At 44.2% G+C, this 18201-nt stretch overlaps 1 protein-coding gene across 2 annotated transcripts in view; it reads left to right on the forward strand.

Annotated features, from left to right (window-relative positions):
• The first annotated feature begins 3505 nt into the window (after nucleotides 1-3505).
• BMPER (BMP binding endothelial regulator) overlaps nucleotides 3506-18201 on the forward strand; it is a 250315-nt gene continuing 235619 nt past the window's right edge. Inside the window, exons 1-2 of one of the 2 annotated variants that reach the window (XM_043589236.1) lie at nucleotides 3506-4797; nucleotides 5828-5913. In XM_043589236.1, coding sequence (XP_043445171.1) covers nucleotides 4665-4797; nucleotides 5828-5913 — 219 coding nt within the window. In that variant the 5' untranslated portion in view covers nucleotides 3506-4664. The remainder of the gene's footprint in view (nucleotides 4798-5827; nucleotides 5914-18201) is intronic. The other variant, XM_043589235.1, reaches the window with a different exon arrangement.

Genomic DNA, 18201 nt, shown 5'->3' on the forward strand with positions numbered 1-18201 from the left:
GTATATAAAACATCCAGTGGTGCTTTCCTATAATTCCTATGACTTAAGAAGGCAGAGCATTTGTAATGGAAAGCACCATGTCTGAGAACCAGAGGAACTTTGTTGAAATGGGCTATGCCATTAACTAGCTGTGTGACCTCGGGAAAGTCATTTATCTCTTAGCTCTCAGATTCTCATTTTTAAAGTGAAAGGGCAGGAAGTTGGTTTATATGATGTCTAAGATCTCCAGTGCTTAAAAAAATAGTTAAAAGCAACATTTGTACTTTCATTCCAAGCAGAATTATGTAGCCATTGCTAAAAAGGTTGAGAAACGGATTCATGTGTATTATGCATTGTATCGTCCAAACCCTTTCAAAAAGATGTAGTGGAAATGATGCTCTCCCATATGATTAATAATGACTACATGTGCAGATTGCTGAACATACCTGCAGAAATAATTTCCTTTCTCCAGAAATGTAGTTTGGTTGTTTTATTTTATTTAGTTTTTATTTATTTACTTATTTTTTTTCATCTGGTGGTTTCAAAGAAGAATTAGGCACTTACTCCATGGTAAACTTTATATTGCTCATCAGGGGTGGACTCTTTAAGTGCTGCCGGTGGATTCCTCATGATTTCCCAGGTTTCCCACAGCTCCTGCTCTACCAACAAATAGAGCCAACTGGGTGGCTGCTCCCCATTCTCTATCAACCACGTGACTCCTGGCTGTTACTCTCTGCTCTTGCCAGATTGCGCTTCCCCTACTAAAGCTTCCCCTTTTTTCAAGGCTCAGCTCCTGTGCCACTTCCTCCAGGAAGCTCAATTTCTTCTTTCTTTAAACTTCCACCGCAGGGCGTGTTATCGCCTTCTTTTACACAGTCATGCCCCTTGAACTGTGGTTTCGCTCTCTGCAGGTTCATTTGCCAGTGGCCAATTGAGATCCTGAAGCAGATGATCCCTCCTTCTGAGGAATCATCAGATGGTCAGTAGTTGCCTAACTGAAGTCATGAAGCCTGCATCATTCACCTAGCTTCATCTCATCGCATAGGTGTTTTATCAGCCCACCTCAGCAAAAGAAGGGTGCATATAGTACCATAAGATATTGAGAGAGAGCATATTCACAGAATTTTATGATAGTATACTGTTATACTTGTCTGATTTTATTATTAGTTATGGTTAATCTCTTACTGTGCCTAATGTAAATTAAACTTTATCATAGTGTGTGTAGGAAAAAACACAGTATATATAGGGTTTAGTACTATATGTGGTTTTAGGCACCCACTGAGAGTCTGCAGACAAGGGGAAACTTCCACATTCATTCCTACTTTGTACTGCCTTCATTTACAAACATGCTTTATCTCCTTCACTAGATGGTAAACTCCTTAGGAGCACCACCCCTTATCCTTATCAAGTCTAAAAGGCGTAGCCTGATGTCTTGTATAAAGCAAAACCTTCACACATTTATGGAATACTTTCGGCCCTCCCTAGTGGTTGGTATCACTATCCCTTTACCCTGCTGCCTTTTTGATGGATCTATTTGTTTCTATTTTTAGGATGCTGGTTGATATCATCTCTTTGGCTAAATTATATATTAGTTGGATTTTTCACTGCAACTTCAGTATCACAGTTTTGCAAGAGATGAGGAGAATTTCTCCTACCACAGGCCTGATTTCCTTTTAGTAAGATTAGGTGATATGTTTTATTGTAAAGAGGACGAGACAGCGCTTTATCTGAGAATGGAATGGGTCATGAGTTAAGCAATAGTCTTTGAGCCCCATTACCTCCTTTCCTTGAAAAATGCTATAAACAAAGCCAAACATTCATTGTCTTCTTTCTATTTCCCTCAAGAGCATTTTGGGATTTGGGTGGTACCACCATTTGTTTTAATTGTGAAAGCAGATTTTATGTGTCATTCAATGAGGCCTTCTTTTCTTTCTTTTTGGACCCTGGAATATCTCAGCTTTGTGTAGATAGAGACCAACTGGCAGCTGATAGACCTTCACTTGAAAGGGTAGCAGCAGCAGCAGCAGCCGCAATGAATGTGTGCAGGAACATTCTGGTAAGTCCTCTGGGGAGTCAGATGCTTTGGGGAGTAGGGTTTGCCAAAGGCTTCTGTACATCTTTCACATTCATAAACTTCCGGACAGATGAAAATGTTTTTCAGGTGGTTTTTGGATTTGTACCTACAGAGAGGGTTTCAATGCATCCCAGATCACCACGCCCCTTGTTAGACAAAGGCCACACACACCTAGATTCCATCATGAAGAATTTCGTCATGCAAACCTTTGAGGGTGTGTGGCTGGTGCCAGAGAAGGCACATCAGAGCAACTCACAGGCCTTCTTCAAATTTCCTCTGGTTCCTTAATATGTGTTTATCCAAATCCACTGCTTAAGTCTGCAGCAATAAAAGGTCTCTCAGTCTCCCCATTATTCTGTTTTTCCCTAGTTAAGTTGTGATTAACATCTTTTTCTAAAAACCCCATGCAGAGATAATCTTTTTAGATTGAGAAGATAGTGGTTTCAACGGATTGTGCTTATCTAGTAATGAAAGTTTTTATTTTATTTTTAATCAGTCACTATGAATTGGGAGGTAAGATTGGGTTTGGAGGGTTTTTGTTTCTTACAGTTTCCCTCTTTATGGTTAAATACGTTAAACACATTCTGATTTTCAAGAAGCTGCCTGGCCACGGCCGGTTTTTTGGTGAGGGAGGGGGGACCCCCAAAAGAGCCACACATCATCTTTCTTTTCTTTTAACTTTTATACTAAAAACCTGTTTTGACAGGGAAATGGAGCGTGCTAGGCTAATGACAGCTCTCCCTTCCCTTATTTTTTCCCTGTCGGAGCAGTGTGCTCCAATCAGCTCCTTGATGTGCGGGACGTGGGCAATGCTGCATTAAAACCTGAAAACACATAAACAGCACCCCTCACTCCCGCCCCAAGCGCGGAGGGGATAAGATGGAACTAGACTAAATGTATTAGCAAACAGACTAATTCATTTTCAAAGATTTGGTTTCTGGGGCTGCAGACAACCCACTTCGCCGGGAGACTAAGTGCGTCCCGCTAAGAAAAGTGCTTGGCTAGGCAATGTCTTGGGGATCCTCCCAGGCGGGTCTGCCAGGAGGATGGGCGCGCAGGACCCGGTTTCCATTCTTGGGAGGAGGAAGCCGGCAACCCACGGTGAACTCCGAAGACAGCTGATTATCAGCTTCCAGCCCAAGCTAAATGTGCCCTAAATCCCACCCCGCGCCTTCACAATTTCGTTACAAAAATTCTTCTCCATTACAACCCCTCTTTGAGCAGAGGCTGGGTGCTACTGCTTGGGCAGGAGGCCGCGATTCCGGCGGAGGTATCCGCGGGGCGTGCCGGACTCGCCGACACCCAGGGCTGCAGAGGCAAGAAGGGCGCCGCGAGGCTGCGGCGGCGACAGAGCTGCGAGCTGCGAAGTCCCCGGTGGCGCCCCCCGCCAGAGATAAGCCGCCCGGCGCGTCCCTCCCTCTTTCGCGGCTGAATGAATGATTAGTCAAACGGCACCTCCCCGCCCCTGTGCGCCAGAGGTTGGAAGGGAGGAGTCTTGGAGCGACTGTTCTTTTTTAAGGGCGAAAAGCGTTCGCCTCTGTGCTTTTATTAATCGACCTTGCCTGTCGTTTCAACTTCTGTCCTCCCTAATGTCACCACGAGCAGACACTTAAGCACTGAACACTGATGTCGGAGGTGCCTCGCCCCTGTGTCCGCTCAGCCCGGCAGTCCACTGCCGCGCCCCCGCCAGAGGGAAGCAAAGCCGGGAGTGAAAAGTTGCTGGGCCCCTCCTGCGCCCCGTTTGTCGCTCCTTCCCAAAGCTGGGGCACCTGGGAGACAGCAGGGTGGTGAGGCGCCCCTTCGCCCCATTTTCTGCTCTCTCATAAGGTTGGGGCACCCGGGCGTGAGCAGAAGCGGTGTGGCATTCCCCGTTAAGGGAGGGTTTCCCCGGGAAAGGGAGGAGGCACCGAGCGCGCCGGGCCGTGGAGACACGCCTGCCCGGCTCGGATCCGCGACCCGGGGCCGGCGGCCTCCCTGGAGGGGCTGGGGAGCGGGCTGGACGCCCGGCTGAGACGTGTCCGGGGCGCGGGGTTCCTGCACCCGGGCGCCCCCAGCGGGTTCCGGGAGGCGGCCGGTGCGCCCCCGTCTTGGGCACGGGAGCGTGCGCGCGCGCCGGCCGGACGGAGAGCCGGCGGGGCCGGCGGGAGGTGAGGAGTGCAGGAGTGGAAGACGCGGCTGCGGCGGCAGCGCCCGGGGCAGTAGCTGCAGCCCGGGCGGCGGCGGCGGCGGCGGCGGCGGCTGCGGAGCGGTGGTGCGCAGTCGGCAGCGCAGCCTCTCCTCTCGGCCTATCTCCGTTTGCTCCGCCGTCCCCTCCTCCCGGCCCCATCTCTGGCGTAGGGGGGCCGACGACTAAGCCACTGTGAGCAACTCCCTAAAAAAAAAAAAAAAACCGCATTGGAGGAGCCTGGCCGCAGGACCCCTCCTCCCTGGCGCCCCTCACCCCTCGCTTCCCCCCCCCCCCCGAGCCCCCCCTCCCGGGCGCCCGCCTCCCTCCTTCGCGGACTGTCTCCCGACTCGCCGGCTGAGAGCCCTTTTTGACTGCGAGCGGCGGTAGCGGAGCAGAGGCGGCGGCGCGGGACCTGCAGTCGCCCGGGATTCCCTCCAGGTGACGATGCTCTGGTTCTCCGGCGTCAGGGCTCTGGCTGAGCGTCCCTGCCGGCGCTCGCCCGGGATTACCTGCTGCGTCTTGCTGCTGCTCAATTGCTCGGGGGTCCCCATGTCTCTGGCTTCCTCCTTCTTGACAGGTAGGGGAGGGGGCGGGAGGGACCGGCCCTCCCGGACGCAGGCTTGGTACCTGGGAGCCGAGGCACTGTCTCGCCCGGGAGACCGGAGGGTGGGGAGCGAGCACCTTGGCGCCTGCCACTCGCTGGCCGGTGGGGATGAAGCGAAGCCCGCCGTGTTAAGGGGTGGGAAGGCAGTGAGTAGGTTAAGGGGTGGAGGACTGAGAAGCTGTTAGCATCAAGAGAAATTCTATTGGAATTTGAGAAATTTCTTTATTTTTATTGTTTGCCTCAACCCTTGTTTTGATCTCTTCCCTTCATGTACGTATCAAGGAAAAACATTTGCGCCGTTTTCCACATACCCTTCTTTCTCACTCTACAAGGTTCCGACATAGCTTCTGTGTAAGGAGTGCTTTTTAAAACACTGGCACTCCAGACTTTGAATTTAAAGAAACTGTCATATTTTAAAAGGGTAATACCAGCAGGATATAATAATGATATGCTTTCAGGCAGGTGAAGACCTCAGCTACTATTCTGAAGGACATACTTTACTGACACCTGGTGCAGAAAAGAAAATATTGAGTCCGTTTCTAAGAGAGGAGGAAAGAAGATTGTTTCAAAAAGTGATTTAAACTCAAGATTATATGAGGCAGATTCATAGAAAGGCCTGTTCATTGCTACAGTCCTGAATTTTGTTCTGCCCTAATGTCCACTTTGAATTTTTTTTTTTTGCGCATATGGGGATATGTGTTTAGTTGAAATACCTTCATCAAGGAGGAGGAGTATTAAAGAGTCAGTGAAATACTTGGATTTGTACTTAAGTCATCTTAGAGCAGAAAATCTGTTTATATATGACAGGCTTTTTTTTTTTAATCTCAAATAAAATTATTTAAAATAATTATTTCTGGGGGGATTTGGTTTTGTTGAGTTTGATAATTTAAAACTCATTAGAGATTTCTGAATCTGGGTAGTTGCTTCAAAAAGGATTAGGGTAAAAATTTAAATGTTTGCAATAATGCCATTCAGTGAGATTGAATTTTCCCCTTCACTTCAGGTTCTGTTGCGAAATGTGAAAATGAAGGTGAAGTCCTCCAGATCCCATTCATCACAGACAACCCTTGTATAATGTGTGTCTGCTTGGTAAGTATGGAAATCAGGTAATGTGAAGCCCATTGCTCCATTAGACAAGGTGAATCCATTAAATGTAATAATATAACCAGATCTTAAAAATGGTTTTTAGTCATTACAAAACTGCACATAGCTGGCAAATTGAATTCAGTTGAATTTCTTTGGGATTCTTATTTTTGATATCATCCTTATAGAAATAAAATTAAGATGGGCTTTGTGAGGCATCGTCTCAGTGATAAAATTACCGTTGGCACTGTCTGTTCCCGGAATGGCTGTTGCCACCAAATCATAGGTGCCACCACACTTTCTGCCTTGATTCTGTCATCTTAGTGGGAAGATGAGATAACGTTTAAGTGTAAAAGTCGGGGATAAGATATCCCTGACAAGGGGAAAGAGAGGTGACAGTCACAGAGAACAAACATGAGGATGAGGTGTAATCTTGGATTTCTTTGCCTGTGATACCCTAAGATCTCCAGAACAGTCTTTATATTTCTGATCTGGGAGCATGAGTCAGAAAGGACATTCTATCCTTAACAGAGAATGACACTTGGCCGTCAGCTGCTTCGTTAACACTGGCAGTGGCTAATAGACTAAAAAAAAATTTGTTTCCATTTATTTTGGTTTAATAGTTAATGATAAGATCTAATGAGTAATCACATGGGGGAGATTAAGTTATATGAACACGAATTTCTGAGATGAAATATAGACTCACAAAGAGCAACATATTTGCTGGACAGTGTTTTACATGCCAATCACTTTTGGCAAAACTTGGTTAAGAACTACACATCACAAAACCCTGTTGGAAAAACATTAAGGCAGTCAAATGCAAAGCCCAAAAGTGATAGATGACTGCTAGTTAACAGATCAACATGCTGTATGGAACCGTAGAAGGTATTCTTCTCAATTTAGGTGAAAGCCAAGCCATCTGGGTTTAAACTACCCAAACTTTCTCATGACAAGGGATGAGGTCAATGTTGCAAAATGATAAATGAGTGAAGGTGAATGTCTGTATCAAATGATTATCAGGTTCTGAAGACTAAGGGAATCAACAGAAACAGAGGTAAAAATACATTACATTTGCTGAGATGGTAAATGTTGTTACCTTAATAAAAGAGAGCCAGGAAAGGGGCTCTTTAGATTTTGTTTACCAGTTGCCGAGTCAGTTAGTGATCCTTGACTAAATGACCTGTTGAAGTTTTGCATTTAAATTTTGTCTCCATTGTATATTTACAAATGTAGTGGGGGGTGGAGGGTGGGTTGGGGGAGTGACAACCTTCCCTTTTCACTGATCTTATCTGTATAAAATGAGTAAATTATTTTATCTTAATCTCTTAAGATTTTAGGGGACATTACTGAATAACACTTAAATGTGCTCGGAGCTCCACATGTGAAAATAGTGTTTTTCTCTTTGGCAGTGTTACTACTTATAAAGTTTAAATATACAGTTTGCAAACTGTTCCCGAATAACATGAAAAATTCTACACAGAGCAATCCCCCTTTTCAGTATTCTCGTTAGGGTGGAAAATAGTGCTTTTCTTTGAGAGCACAGCCTTACGGAAAATAAGAGAGTTGTTAGAATCCTGCTGTTTTGAAGCTAAAAGAATGAATCAGAAGAGAAAAGAAGCCTCAGTTGGGATTCGAGTGGGAATGATTATTTATTCTAAAAAGTATTGATTAAGCTCAGAAGGATAGCAAGTTCATTTATATCTTCAACATTTGAAGGGATCTCCCTTGAGTGAGAGCTGTTAGATATCCTTTTATAAACACGTGAAGTCCTGACTCTGGCAATCCCATTCACTTGTTATTTGTAAGATGTCTTGAGCTCCTTCAGGAGCTGAAAGGTTCAGTGATACGTTCTCCCGACCTTTGCAGAGGTTTAGGATTATGGGACCCAAGCTGTCATAGTCGGTGCTTCCAAACATTTGTAATGACTTGATAAAATTGAGAAGGAATAGATGGATGGCCACTTCTCTATTTGTGTATGTTCTTGTAAGTTTCTGAGGGATCTACTGCAGTCCTTGGATTTCAAAGCACCCCAGACTGCAGTGAGGCTGGTTGGCATTGTATACTTAGGTTGGAAGGTAGCCATTTTTAGCAGAGAGAGAATATCAGTAACAGCAACATTTACGAAACACTTTGTTTGCTGGCACTTACCTAAGCCCGCATTATTTAATTTAGCCATCACAAAAGTCCTTTGAGACCTTTTACTACCCCCATTTTACAGGCAACGAAACTGAGGCTAAAGAGTCTTGTAGCTTGTGAAGTTCATATTGTAGTAGATAGAGCTGGAATTCTCTCTCGGTTCCATCTGCCTCTAGGGCACCTACCTATAATCAAGTGGAACAGGCTATTTGCTTAATTAAAGGTGTGAAAAAGCAAGGAAAAAATACGAAGATTGTTGAATCATTTTACTTCTCGGTGCTGCTTGAGTTATTTTGTTTTTCTCTTTTGAGTCTTTTTGGAGTTCAGTTAGCTAACATTTGTTAATCACATTATATGAAAGGAAAATCTCGTTATGATTTCAGCTGACCTGCAGGGAGCTTTAGTTGTGAGCCGGTTTTATGTATGTACATTAAGAGGGTATGTAATAGTCAAAACTGTACTTTGGATAAAGAAAATAGTCATATTTAGTTTGTGTTGGTCCAGCCTTTTGGCAGAAAGGTACCTAAAGCTGAGCACAAGTTCATATCTTATTTCATAACATGTAGAAAAAAAAAAAGGCTAACCTCAACGTATGCTTAAAAAAGACGTAAAATGTTACAGTTGGGAGGAAGTAGGTGGCATGAAGTCCTGTATGTAATTACAGTGTAAAAGTCTGAAAAACCCCACAAAATCAACTTGGCCTGATTTAAACCTTTAAGCTCCGAAATGTTTTAAAGTGGAATGAGCTCATTTCTGTGGGAATTTTGAGGATGACAGCGGGCACGGTGGCCACGGCAAGCAGAACTGAATAATCGTATTCTCATTTATCCTCGTCTGCTTCGGCCCAGCATCTTGCCAGAATCCGCTGTGATCCAAGAATAACCTGTCTGTTACTGGTGATGGATATAGTTTTAAAGTGTAGGAGTCAGAAAAGCTTCAGTTCATCCATTCAAGGGGAAGGTGAAAGTTGGACCACTGTCATGAAATTGAGGGAATCCGGTAGGCAGTTTAGATCAAAGATGCCAGTGCTCCATTGTTTAGTCAGAAAGCAAAGCGTGGCTTTCCTCCGCCTTAAAAAACGGGCTTTTATGGGGCCGAGGAAGGAAGGCTCAGACTCACTGCTGTTTTGTATGATTTTTCTCCCCCTGCTTGCTGGAATTTTTTTTTTTTTCCCCCAGAATGGCTAGGAAAACACATTGGTGCCTTTCCTGAAGTACAGCTGATAAGAGCCAGCCATGCTCGGATAATGAATCTAAAACAATTCTCTGGATCTTTCGGGCATCGCCACGTCCACCAAGTGTGACTTAGAGGTGGCACTCCTACTTCTTGTCCCTTTTCCACCTAAGTGTCACATAGAAGGAAATGGCACCAGCCAATGAGTTCGGCCCAGTACTGGAAACCTGAGAGAACTTTGGAGGCCGGGACTCAGAAAACCAGAAGTCAGTCAGAGCTTAGTTTGGCATACGTTTTGTTCAGCAAAAAACATTATTCTGAGGTTTAAATTTCCTCTTTTAAATCCGGAGGTGCAATGTAGAAATGGACCCTCTGCTCATAAAAAGCAACGTGAAATTTGCTGTTACAAGAAGCGGGCTCCACCTGTCTTAGAGTCAACCAAGTGGTGAGAACAGGGGAGACTTTGTCTGCTGTCTTCTACCTTTTAATCACAAGAGTTCTCTGTCACCAAAGAAGTAGCTACCAGCATCTTCGGTTCTCTGGGATGCCTTAGCTCCATAACATCCTCATGTTTTTTTTTTTATTGTTGAAATTAACCGGCGAGAGAAGAGATATCTATTATCTGAGCAAGTGTTAGGCACATGTTGAGCATGAGAGAGATAATGTTACATCAGGATTTCATTTGTGTGTGTGTGTGTGTGAGAGAGACAGACAGAGAGACAGAGAGACAGAGAGAACTGGGGGTGGGGAGAGAGAGAGAAAGGAAATATGAAGTAGTCCAGATGTGTTCAGAGAGATACTGCCCTTAGTATATGCACATATACATAGATTTGCTTAAGTTTTTGAAAATTGTTTCGTATCGCATTTATCACAGGTGTTTCGAGCACTTTGGATGCTCACTAAGGAAGTGATCAGGATTTGTTTGTTTGTTTGTTTTCTGTTTAGAAGGTGTTGTGATCAATTGCCTTTCCATAGAACAATGTATTCAATAGAACAGTTTTAAGGGAAGTAACTTATTTCTAGCATTGTGCTAGCAAGTTCACCAGTACTACCTCTGAAGCAATTATTTCTACCCATGCTTTAATGAGGCTAAGAGAGGCAGAGCAAATGTCCTGAGGTTACATAGTTACTAAGAGTCAGAACTGGGATGTGAAGCCAGTTTCGTCTCCACTAAACCAATTTGCTCTTACTACTTTTTTACTTTTTCTTTGTTTACTATTTAAAGACCTCTTTAAGTACTTCTAAGAGCTCCAAAGAGTTATTTCAACCTCTGTGAAGCTGACATAGGCTCTCTTCAGGGGTGGTTCAAGTGATTTTGGTCTGGAATTTGGAAGACCCTTTCAAAGGGAGACCTGCAATGCAGTGAGCTTTTTTGTCTGGCATTGCATCATATTTTGGCAAAGAGCTTTGAATCTGGCATCAGATGGGCTTGGGTTCAAATCTAGGCTCTGTCTCTAACTGGTGGTGAACCTGAGAAGGCTATCTTACATTTCCAAGGCTTGGTTTCCTTATCTGGAGATGGGATGAATGTCAATACGAAGCTCAGAGATCTGCTGTGAGAATCAAGTGAACAACAGCATTTAAGGCTTAGCCCTGGGTTTGGCATCCAGCGAGCTCTCTAGAATGATTCATTGTTGTTGTTGTTGATGATGACGTTATTGTTTAAATTCTTATTTCCTCACATGGAATAGGATGCAAAGTTTCATCAGAAAAGGGGAAAAAAAAAAAAGAAGCAGCATGGGGATAATGATGCCAAGCCCACCCATCGCTATGAATGAACGGGGCTAAGTCAGGAACATTTGTGGGGTTTTCTATCCCTCCAGACTTGGACTGGGCCGATCTAGGCTGCTTCCTTATTGGTCCAGTGGTCTGTGAGCCCTGGTATAAGTTTTCCCCTTGCTCTCCATTAAACACTAAAAAAACTTTCCATGGAAGAGGGGCCTCGTTTTTCTGCAGAGTATTTACATCTCTATGCCTGTGGGGTCACCTTCACTTGTACTTTTATTGGCAGAGGGATAGAGTTGGGACTCAGGAGCGCTGTAATTCTGGAAAAACTGCCTAGTGGTCTGGCAACATGGGGATTTTCCTGGCCCGCCTCGTGGAAGTCTCTCAACCCCGTTCCAGACCTGAGTGGGTTTTTGCCGCCCATTTAGTCGTGTGCTCCCCTACCTCATTCCCATCTCGTCCACATCCCATTTTAAACATAGTCTTTCAACTGCGCATCAACAGTAAACTGTGTTTTAAGTCTAGGAAATAATGCTGAAGAAGGGGAGCCCTTCTGTAGACTGGGGTACAGCTATGGCGAAGGCAGGAGAATCAGACAGAAAAGCCAGGCAAGGCAAAACAATGGAAAAAAAGGTCCGTTCATAAAAAATTTGTTGAACAAATAAAGGATATCACTTTTTCGCACCCTCTTCTGTGGCACTTCTGTCCAGCTGATGGTATATTGACTCTTTTGTGATAAAAAGAATACGAATAACACCACCTTTCACGGTACCGGGAGGTCAAGTGTGCTTGTTGAACTTAGTTAAGATCAGCAAATGAGCTGAGTGTGTATTTTAAGACCTCTCGATTCCCAGTTCTAATTCTATAAAACAGTATTCAAAGCACTAGGGATAGCAGGTTATAATTTCAATAATATTATTCTTTCTTCCTTCTCTCCACACTTCATTCTCCCCTTCCATTTTATTTTATTATTTTTAGCCTTTTCTGTGTTTGAAGCATTGTGTTGGTTGGGCACCTTGGGGAGGCAAAGACCAATAGGACAGACCCTTGCCCACAGTCTAATGGGGGAGAAAGACACATGCATAAATAAGTTCCACAGGAGTGACAGAAAAGCACTATAATAGACGTGAACCCGAGCTGAGGCAGCTGTAATTGAAATCTGACTGGACTATCTGGGACCTCGATGGGTAGAGGAAAGCTTGTTGTGGCAAGGCATTGTTGAAGGAAAGGCACAGAGGAGTGTGTGCCTGGGAATTGTGGAAATGGCAGAGTCCTGAGGGCCTGAAGCTCTGATAGAAGCTGAAGCTAGAAAGCCTGGTGGGAACCAGCCAGGGGAGAACCTTGAGGGCAATAATAAGGAGATCGGTTTCACTCATGTAATTGGGGGGTAGGGGGTGGGATTTCCATATTGGTGTAGCCACATGACACAACAAGATGTGTTTTTTATAAATGCCTCTAGGAGCTTTTGTGGGGATGTTTCCAGCGTGGCAAGGCTGGAGTTTGGACAGCAGACTCTAGGGATCTGTTGTGGTCAGTCGAGAGCAAGCAGCCTGGAGTAGAAGGGGCAGTGAGAATGGAAGAAGATGTTGGGGTAAACCAACGTCGCTTGTTCTTCTGAATTTCTTTAACCACCTTCCAGTTCTAGAGTATGTGGATTAAAAGACTCCAAGCCACGCCCAGCAAGACAGTAATAAAATACAGTGTCATTAAAGTGGCATGAAATGCTATGGTGTCTCTGTAGCAGTCACTTTGCTAATCACTTACCGTCTTGAGAGCAGGGTGCAGTCACCTGAATGGAATAGTGTGCTTCCCAGAGCTTACTTTCAAAATTCCATTTTTGCTCTACCCTGTTGCTTGACCCGTTTGGCAAATTACTGCATCTGGTAGATATTACCATGATAGTATCTACTGTCAGTGGTAGCACAAATTTCAGGCCATAATCAAAATTGGGTAGCTCACCTTAAAAAAAGCGCACCAGTGTGCTGAGACCCCAAGACTTGCAGAGGAAGTTTAGAGCCCATGTTGCTAGCACTTGGCAGTAAAACAGAAGTGGGGGGTGGGGTGAATTAAAGGGAATTTTGGGAGTTCTAGTCAGTGGCATAGACCATGTAGAAGAGACGAGGTTACTGACATGGGTGCATGTCTTGAGTTTAGACCTGATGAGTTGGCCTGGATATGGATTTTCCAAGTGGAAAAGCCCAGTAGGCTCAGAAGAGAAATCCGGACCAGAGAACAGCAATTCTATATTGAATTCTACATTGAACAGCTGTCTACATTGAAATACACTTCAAAACTTTGGTAATAAATTATTTGTCTACGCCGAGCTTTCCATAAAGGGGCCTATAAGAGTAATGAGAAGAAGGGTTGTATTTAAGAGAAGGGTAGGCAAGGGATACAAGAGCGCTGATGCATAGGGGCACTTGTACCCCAATGTTTATAGCAGCACTTTCAACAATAGCCAAATTATGGAAAGAGCCTAAACGCCCATCCACTGATGAATGATAAAGAAATTGTGGTTTATGTACACAATGGAATACTACGTGGCAATGAGAAAGAATGAAGTATGACCTTTGTAGCAATGTGGATGGAACTGGAGAATGTTATGCTAAGTGAAGTAAGTCATACAGAGAAAGACAGATACCATATGTTTTCACTCTTATGTGGATCCTGAGAAACGTAACAAAAGACCATGGGGGAAGGGAAGGAAAGAAAAAAAAAAAGGTTAGAGAGGGAGGGAGCCAAAACATAAGAGACTCTTAAAAACTGAGAACAAACTGAGGGTTGATGGGGGGTGGGAGGGAGGACAGGATGGGTGATGGGCACTGAGGAGGGTACCTGTTGGGATGAGCAGTGGGTGTTGTATGGAAACCAATTTGACAGTAAATTTCATATTAAAAAAAAAATAAGAGAAGGGTAGAGAAGTGTAGAAACCCATGGCAGAGACTGAGTAGTTACAGAAGAAGGAGCAGAACCAGCAAAGTGCAGGCCAAGGCAGAAGAGGTTTGAAGAACAGAAAGACCAGGGGTATTAAATTTTGCAATGTTAGTCTGAAGATTCTAGGAGAATATCGAAGAAGGACCTTTCTCATCATCTTACCGAACTATTTGAAACGGTCAGTGATGGTGCGCACCTCTCTGGTACCTGTTGCACATTTCACATGGAATCGAATTCATCATAGATGGAATTTGGTGGAACCCCATTTGATAGAAATCCAAAGCTAAGATTGCTGTAGCGATTCTGAAAATTTACTGCAAAAATCACAAATTTTCCAAACTTTGATTTGGAAAGATCTTAGCAAAAGTGTTAAATACCACAAGAAATTTTAAAAGGTACCAAAACAAAACTAATTTTGTGGATAAAAGTAATATACTTTTCCAAACATCTTTGGAATGTTTCTATAGTTAAGGGCAAAATGGACAAGACCACACTGAGGCTTTTTTTTTTTCTTTTTTTTTAATGAATAAGAGCAACAATATAAAAGAGCCTGGCTAATATAAAATCTTACCATTATGAACTTTCAAGTTTGCTCTATTAAACTGTTAATGGTGCTTTAAAAATATTATGATATAATTTAATCCCTAAGCTAGGTCTTCAGGAAAAATATTTTCTTTCTTCACTGAATTTTCAATATCTGCTTTGTCATTGAAGTATAGCTGTGGAGTGGCGGCCCTGGTGTCTGAAATCCCGGGTTCAAGTCTCACGGGGGCCACCTGGTAGCTGTGCATCACTAAACAGGTGACTTGTACTCTCTGAGCCTTAGTCATGAGTTCTGGGCAAATCGCAATGGTCTGTGTACCCAGCAGCTTCATCTCTAAAGAGGAATAATAACGCAGGCCCGAATCTGTTGACTGGAGCCATTATCTGAGGTGATACCTGTGGGTTAGACGTACTGATGTTTGTGAAAGGCCTTTGCATAACAGTGTGAATGGAATTATTAAGGGTAAGAACCTGAATAGAAGAAAGTGAAGTGTGTGCCATAAACCAGCTTTTAGCAGATGATTTAATGCGTATATATTTTAGGAACAATAGTGTAGGGATTCCTAAGTCTACTCCTACTGTTGGCTTGTAAGACTTTGTGTGAGTTGCCTAATTTTCTGTGTCTCTTTGTGTTCATCATAGGGCCTTGGTCAGAACTGTGGGCTAAAACATGTAAAGTTCTTAAAACAGGGTTTGGAATATGGTAAGCACCTCCAAAATGATACTGCCACTATCTAAGTGCTGTGCAGTCACTCCCTCTACAGTGCTTTTAAGAAGCGATTATAATTTTTTTTTCAATGTTTATTTATTTTTGGGACAGAGAGAGACAGAGCATGAACGGGGGAGGGGCAGAGAGAGAGGGAGACACAGAATCAGAAACAGGCTCCAGGCTCTGAGCCGTCAGCCCAGAGCCCGACGCGGGGCTCGAACTCACGGACCGCGAGATCGTGACCTGGCTGAAGTCGGACGCTTAACCGACTGCGCCACCCAGGCGCCCCTAAGAAGCGATTAAATGGACTGTTTTTATTTCATTTTTTTTTAGTTTTTAATCTTAATTTATTTTGAAAGAGAGAAAGAGGGAGAGGGAGAGAGAGAATCTTAAGCAGGCCCCATGCCCGGCGCAGGGCCTGAAGACGCGGGGCTCCATCTCCCAACTGTGAGATCATGACCTGAGCTGAAATAAATCAAAAGTTGGACGCTCACCCAGCTGAGCACCCCAGGCGCCCCTTTATTTAAATTTTTGTCTACACTTATGTAATATGTTTACTGTGAATTACTGTCAGGTAGACAGTGGAACTTCAATAGAGGTGACTGCTATCTTTTCTGATAAAAGATGGAAAATGCTGGTCGTATTCGGGACTTAGGAAGACAAGTTGCTTCTCTGTTTTTCATCTTCAAAAGTTCACCTCCTTGATTGGTGCCCGTCTACAGACAACTAATCACAATGTGGCCTTCACGGTGAGGCCTAGTTGTCCTTTTTCGACACTTGCCGTTGAGTCAGGAGGTGGCAGGTGGGAGGCAAAAATATAAACTTAATTACTGAGTGGACCCTCTGAGCCTGGCACTCCTGAGTCCCCTCCAGTTGAGAGTGTGACTCTGACCAAGCACAGTCACTCATGCATGCCCATGGTGGGGGGCCTCATCCTTTACAGGCTAATCCCAGATTCACTGATATGACTGGATTTGACACGTGGGCCCTACAAATCCACGCAGCTTTGTAGTTTGCAGCCAGTGGTCCCATCAACTCCGTGGACCGTGCTTGTTGTCTTCTCTTCAACAGCATGCTCTGTGTTGTAGTGCGGTTACCTGGGTGAATTTATGTCTTAGGAGATGAAGTCTGCAAGTCTAAGAACCTTGTCCAGTCATCTCTGCAAGCCCCATAGCTTCAGCGAGAGGTCCGCAACCTTGGGACTTAAGTAGGAGTCAGGCTGGAGTTTCCTGTTTATAGTTTGGGTTGTTAACACTTGGGCTAGTTCCCCCCCACCCCCAAGAATGGAACTCCAAGTTCCAGAACATGATTCTCCCAGAGAGTTTGTCACAGAAGGTCAGCCCTCTCTATAAAAGACATCCTAAATAATCATTACAAAAACACACTTTTCCCTTTGAAAGAATGTACTCACATTTGAAAATTTAGAGTCCTATAGACATTAAGACCTGCTTTTCTTTGTGACGAAAGGAACATTCTCTCTTATAGAAATATCCTGCTGTCAAAGGCAGCAATGTGTGTGACAATACAGGAGGTGTGAGAGGGAAGGATCTGGGATTATCTCACTCCTGCTCTCAAAAGTCACAATGAAAAATGCTTCCCCCATCCTTGTAGCTGCTGGTCTGGGTCATTTCCTCCCCTTTTAGTGAGGCTGGAGCTCCGAAACCCTGACACAAGCCCTAATGTTTATATTGGGTTTTGGATGTTAGCTCCCTTGGCTTCTGGGAGCTGACTCTGTTGAAAATTATGTTTTTCTTTTAAGGACAAAGGCCTTATTGTACGTACATGTTGTGTAGTGTAATGAGGTTTTTTTTTTTTTCTTTTTTTAAATGTTAGGTAATGGGTGGTACTAACCCAGATCTGCCAAATGAGAAGTTCAAAGGTAGGTCTGTAACCTGAATGGCAGTTAGAAGGTTTCACGAAGGTAACTTAACAAGAGAAAATGAGGGGGCGGGACAAGTGACATCTTCACTGACCACAGTGTGTGCCCCAAACGCCCCCCTTTGATGGAATAACCATAAAATCACTCTGGGAAAGGACCTGCAGCCTGAGTGATGGTACCCCACAGACACTTCAAAGAGAATGATAGAGATAATAATAAAAATAATAGAGATAGCAGCCATTCCATTTGACTTAAAAAAACAGGCATTTCCCAAATAACTCTTGTATTCTTGGTCAGCTAAATGGATTTTGGCTAGATGGTTCTTCATGGCCGCCTAGGCCATCAGGCCTAGGCTGAGCGTCTTATTTTTCAAGCCTGTGCGGTGGGCCTTTTTGGTTGTGTTGCTTGGTCCTTTTCATCTGGGGGTGACCTCAGGAAACTATTCCGAGAGAGCCTGGGCCTGGACCACAGAAAAAAAGGCATGAAAACCAGAAGGGCCAAAGCTGTTCTTGTATTTCTTTGGGCCTCGGTGAGAGGCATTTTTGGCATCTTTATCTTAATTCTTTTCCTCTTTCTCTGTAAACATCGCTTTTTTTTTTTTTTAACCTATCTTTCCTAGGTTCCTCTTTGAGAAATCTGTGGACCCCAGCAATGGCATTAAGATTCCTTTAACCCCTCACTGCTTTCTTTTTAGCGAGCAAAGTAATGACATCTGCATTCTTTTTTGTATTTATTCTTAGAGCTTCTTACTGGAAAAAACCCGGAATGGGGTGGGGGGGGGAATTCCTTTTCTATTTCATTTTCTCCTTAAGCAGAACTATTTGAGGGGAGATATGACAGTTGCTCCCTCTTGGGTCAGATGCACCTGCATTGTGTCTGTGGTCTGTGGTGCTTGAAGCTTCTGCCTCCGGGAAAGCCTTGCTGTGCCGAATTTGACTGCTTCATTCCATCCCTTTACCTTTCAGAAATTCACAAATCCTGGAGGCCCTCACAGCCTGCTGGCTGTCTCCTGCCTTGTGGATTTGTAGTATAAAAGCAGTAGCATCAAGACATCTCACATAGCAGTGTTTCTTGGTCTCGGTGGGGATACTATTTTCCTGAATGAGAGGACGTGAAAGATTAATCAGATATTCTCCCACTCGAGAGCGGCCGCGTACCTGTGTTCATGCTCCTTGGGGGGAATGGGGGCTATTGG

The sequence above is a fragment of the Prionailurus bengalensis genome, chromosome A2 (assembly GCF_016509475.1).
Source record: "Prionailurus bengalensis isolate Pbe53 chromosome A2, Fcat_Pben_1.1_paternal_pri, whole genome shotgun sequence".
NCBI classification, from domain to species: domain Eukaryota; kingdom Metazoa; phylum Chordata; class Mammalia; order Carnivora; family Felidae; genus Prionailurus; species Prionailurus bengalensis.